This window comes from Prionailurus viverrinus, chromosome B4, assembly GCF_022837055.1.
Source record: "Prionailurus viverrinus isolate Anna chromosome B4, UM_Priviv_1.0, whole genome shotgun sequence".
NCBI lineage: Eukaryota > Metazoa > Chordata > Mammalia > Carnivora > Felidae > Prionailurus > Prionailurus viverrinus.
Window position 1 is genome coordinate 131,335,949 of NC_062567.1, and position 4,410 is coordinate 131,340,358.

The 4,410-nt window shown below is 55.3% G+C and overlaps 1 protein-coding gene across 1 annotated transcript; it reads left to right on the plus strand.

Moving 5' to 3' along the window:
• The first annotated feature begins 1,673 nt into the window (after positions 1–1,673).
• On the plus strand, positions 1,674–4,206 carry MCHR1 (melanin concentrating hormone receptor 1). The gene is made up of 2 exons (XM_047868043.1): positions 1,674–1,906; positions 3,227–4,206. Exons 1-2 carry the CDS (start codon positions 1,825–1,827, stop codon positions 4,204–4,206), a joined length of 1,062 nt encoding a protein of 353 aa, XP_047723999.1. The 5' UTR covers positions 1,674–1,824.
• Positions 4,207–4,410: the final 204 nt, after the last annotated feature.

Below are 4,410 nucleotides of genomic sequence, written 5' to 3' on the forward strand. Positions count from 1 at the left end.
TGGTAACCCATGTCACATTTCCCCCGGCCACTTCTGACTTCAGCTCTGGCTGCAGCGGACAGTTGTAGGTGAGTTTAGCTGATCCTATGCTTATCGTGTCTTGCCTCGAGGGCACACCCCGCACCTGTTTGCTTTTTGCCCTGGATTTCATACTGTCGGAGTCCTCTTAGTTCCAGCACAAGATTCACTTGCCTCTTACCTCGGGTGTGAGCACCCTCCTGCCTCAGGGCCTTTGCACTGGCTCTTCTTGCAGATATTCCCAACCATGCCTCTTCATTTCCTTCAGGACTCTTCTGAATACACTTCCAGAGAGGCCTTCCTATGTAAAATAACAACCTCCACTTCCCCTAGTGTTGGCTGGCCCCCTCTTTTTCATAGCACTAATCCCTAACCTCGTAAATTGTCTTTTTTATTTTTTGTATACTTTCCATTCCCCCCAACCCTCCCTCCTCAACTTGAATGTAATCTCCATGAGGACAAGGATTCAGGGACTTTATTGTTGTTGTTGTTGTTGTTTTTTCATTACAAAACCTAGAACAGTGCTTGGCAAGTAATAAGTGCTCAATAAATATTTGTTGGATGAAACGAATAAATAAGACTGAAGACACACACAGGTAGGGATCAGGCTGTTGTTACCTTGAAGCCCCTGCTCCCGAGTCTGGTGGTAGGTGTGTTGGCAGCTCTTGGCCGTGAGGGGCACTGGAGGCTGGCAGCAGGACACCTCTGCCCAGAATTCCTTCAATGCTTTGCCCTCTAAGGTTCCTAGTTGACAACTTCAGGGACGGGGGTGCTACGCTCTGAAATTTGTCTCAAGAATCAAATCTCGGGGCCCCTGAGTGGCTCAGTCGGTTAACCACCTGACTCTTGATCTCAGCTCAGGTCATGATCTCACAGTTCATGAGATGGAGTCCTTCGTCCGGCTCTGAACTGACAGCGTGGAGCCTGCTTGGGATTCTCTCTCTCCCTCTTTCTCTCTGCCCTTCCCCACCTCTCTCTCTCTCTCAAAATAAATACATAGACTTAAAAAAAAAAAAGAAAGAAAAAGAAAAATCTCTGTACGTTTGGTCCTCAATTCTGTGCAGAGGGTAGTGTCCCCTTCTGGTCCCTAAGACCCTGGCCATCAGCAGCATCATAGAGTGACCCCAGGCACCTCTGAGTGCTGGTCAACAGCTCAGAGGCCAACGAATCTGCTTCTGGCGGATGCTGGAGGTCCAGCCGGTGAGATGGTTAGGGTACCGGAGAGCAGCTGAGGGTGGCCTGGGGGACAGGCATGCTGTGGTCTGAGCCTTCCATCTCCGAGCGCTGTGAAGTCACCCCTAGCCCCTGCCACATGGCCCAGCCACCCATATCTGGGGTTAGGGACTAGGCCAGGCTCATTCACTTTTCCTGAGGGAGGCAGCCCGTTTGTCTTTGCAGGCACCTGGATCCTCCCAGGAGGCAAGCTCCTGGGAGCACAGGAGCACAGCCCCCAGTGACGTGGGAAGGAAGCCCCCTCCCCGATGGCTTTGCCTGAGCTCGCCCCCGCGCCCCCACCAGCTCCCCCAGGCTCCGGGGGCTCCGCAGGCAGTCGGATGCGGGAGCTGCTGCTCGGGACTGAAGAGGTTAACGTGCATCTGCCTCCGAATGTTAATGTGTCTAGGTGATGTCAGTGGGAGCCGGGGAAGGAGGGAGTGGGGAGAGAAGCGGGGCTAGGAGGCGGCAGAAGCTGCCAGACCGCCAGCAAGACCCCCTTCCGGACTGCAGGGCTCGTGCTCTGGGACGGGCGGGCGGCGCTGCCGCAGCCTGCGTGGGTGGACGGGCGAGCAGGCGACGGGCAGCGGCAGGATGGACCTAGAAGCCTCGCTGCTGCCCACCGGCCCTAATGCCAGCAACACCTCGGACGGCCCCGATAACCTCACCTTGGCCGGTGAGTAGTGTTGGAGGGGAGTCCTCCCTCCTCTGCGCTGGGGGTGGGGAGTGGGAAGGTTTCACCTCTGCGCTCAGGAACTGCTCAGGAAACTTTATTACAGTTCTAGAGGATCAGACCTGCAGTCTGCTTTGCCCGGAGGGGAAGGGGAGAAGGGGGCGGGGCAGGCAGCGGCAGAAGGGGGCCGGGGAGGAGGAGAATGAGAAGAGCGAAAAGGCACATTGGGAAGTGGCAGGGGATGGGGGCCAGCCCTGAGGGAGACAGGAGGAGATTCACCCGTGAGTTCCAAATGCTTTGCAGATAAAAATTCCAGGCTGGAAAAGCAAACAAGAGAAGACAGAGGACAGTATGTGAGGAGACAGCCGGGTAGGCTCACTCATTTGCCGGTCCCCCTGTCTTTTTACTGAAACTGTGGTAGTGGGATCTGAAACATCCTTACTGACCCCTGGGAAAGGCCATGGGAAGGGATAACTCACAGAGCCACGAGAGGATTAACTTCCTGAATGAAGCTTCCTGACATTTCTAGAGCTGAGATGCCCTGAAATTCTAGCTCCGAGGAAGGAAAAAAGAGGAAAGGCTTGGTGGAGAAAAATCTCAAGCGGCTTAGGCTGCAACACACAGCTTTGGTCTCTGCTCACTTGGGAAGCCCAGGCTCAGAAGATACAGACCAAGGAAGTCCCTGATAGGAACCCAAGAGAAGAGAGGGCTGCGGGCCTGATGTGCAAAAAACCTCTCTCCACAGGAGAGTAGCCCACAGATATGCCTAGGAATCAGCACACAGCTTCCAACCAGTGATTTCTAAAATGAGATGATCAGGGCTGCAAATAGGAAAACACATGCATGCGCCCATGCATACTCTTGCTCGCCCGCATGCGCGCGCGCGCGCACGCACACACACACACACACACACACACACACACACTTTCATGTCCTTCTGGCTATTTTGATGAGGTTTCCTGGTAAAGCCTAGGGGCCCACAGAATAATTCTCTACAGACAACTGTGGTTCTTGAATCTGTGCCTTCTGAGACAATGCAGGAAGCAAAGGACCAGGTCCTTCAACTAACAGGTGGTGAGGGAGAATCTGGTAGAATTAGCCAGGGAACCGGTGGAGGAGGGCAAGGGGACAGGATTAGCAACGGTGTGGGGAGGGAGAACAGTCGGAAAGGATTCCAGATGAATGGCGAGCCCTGAGTGAAACGGAAAGAAGATAAAGACGTAAGCAAGCACATGATTGCTGGAGGCTAAGCACCCAGTAGGACATTAGCCCTTAGAGAGGAGTCCATGATAAATGGTCACAGCTCGCTCCTTTTGTCCCCAGGGTCACCTCCTCGCAGAGGGAGTGTCTCCTACATCAACATCATCATGCCTTCAGTGTTTGGCACCATCTGCCTCCTGGGCATCATCGGGAACTCCACAGTCATCTTCGCGGTGGTGAAGAAGTCCAAACTGCACTGGTGCAGCAACGTGCCCGACATCTTCATCATCAACCTCTCGGTGGTGGACCTCCTCTTTCTCCTGGGCATGCCCTTCATGATCCACCAGCTCATGGGCAATGGAGTCTGGCACTTTGGAGAGACCATGTGCACACTCATCACGGCCATGGACGCCAACAGTCAGTTCACCAGCACCTACATCCTGACCGCCATGGCCATTGATCGCTACCTGGCCACCGTCCACCCTATCTCCTCCACCAAGTTCCGGAAGCCTTCTGTGGCCACCCTGGTGATCTGCCTCCTGTGGGCCCTCTCCTTCATCAGCATCACGCCCGTGTGGCTCTACGCTAGGCTTATCCCCTTCCCAGGGGGCACGGTGGGCTGTGGCATCCGCCTGCCCAACCCAGACACTGACCTGTACTGGTTCACCCTGTACCAGTTCTTCCTGGCCTTCGCCCTGCCCTTTGTGGTCATCACAGCTGCGTATGTGAGGATCCTGCAGCGCATGATGTCCTCCGTAGCTCCCGCCTCTCAGCGCAGCATCCGGCTGCGGACAAAGAGGGTGACTCGTACAGCCATCGCCATCTGCCTGGTCTTCTTTGTGTGCTGGGCCCCCTACTATGTGCTGCAGCTGACCCAGTTGTACATCAGCCGCCCGACACTCACCTTTGTGTACCTGTACAACGCAGCCATCAGCTTGGGCTATGCCAACAGCTGCCTCAATCCCTTTGTGTACATCGTGCTCTGTGAGACATTCCGCAAACGCTTGGTCCTATCGGTGAAGCCGGCTGCCCAGGGGCGGCTTCGAGCTGTCAGCAATGTCCACACAGCTGATGAGGAGAGGACAGAAAGCAAGGGCACCTGACGCTTCCCCTACAACCCTGGGCACCTCCAAGTCGGGACAGCACGGTGGACCATGATGGGGAGAGACGCTGAGAAGAACCCAAGACCCCTCTGGGAGAATGCGGGGAGGCTGGGTGGTGAGGGGTTGTTGCAACTAAAAACATTCCACGGGGTCCACAAATTGCCGGGGAGGCTGGCAGCCAGATTTTGGGGGCTTCAAGCATCA

Coding starts and splice junctions, on each gene's coding strand:
- MCHR1 (XM_047868043.1), top strand. CDS start 1,825: ATGGACCTAGAAGCCTCGCTGCTGCCCACCGGCCCTAATGCCAGCAAC. Junction 1,907..3,226: donor CGATAACCTCACCTTGGCCG/GTGAGTAGTGTT, acceptor TTTTGTCCCCAG/GGTCACCTCCTCGCAGAGGG.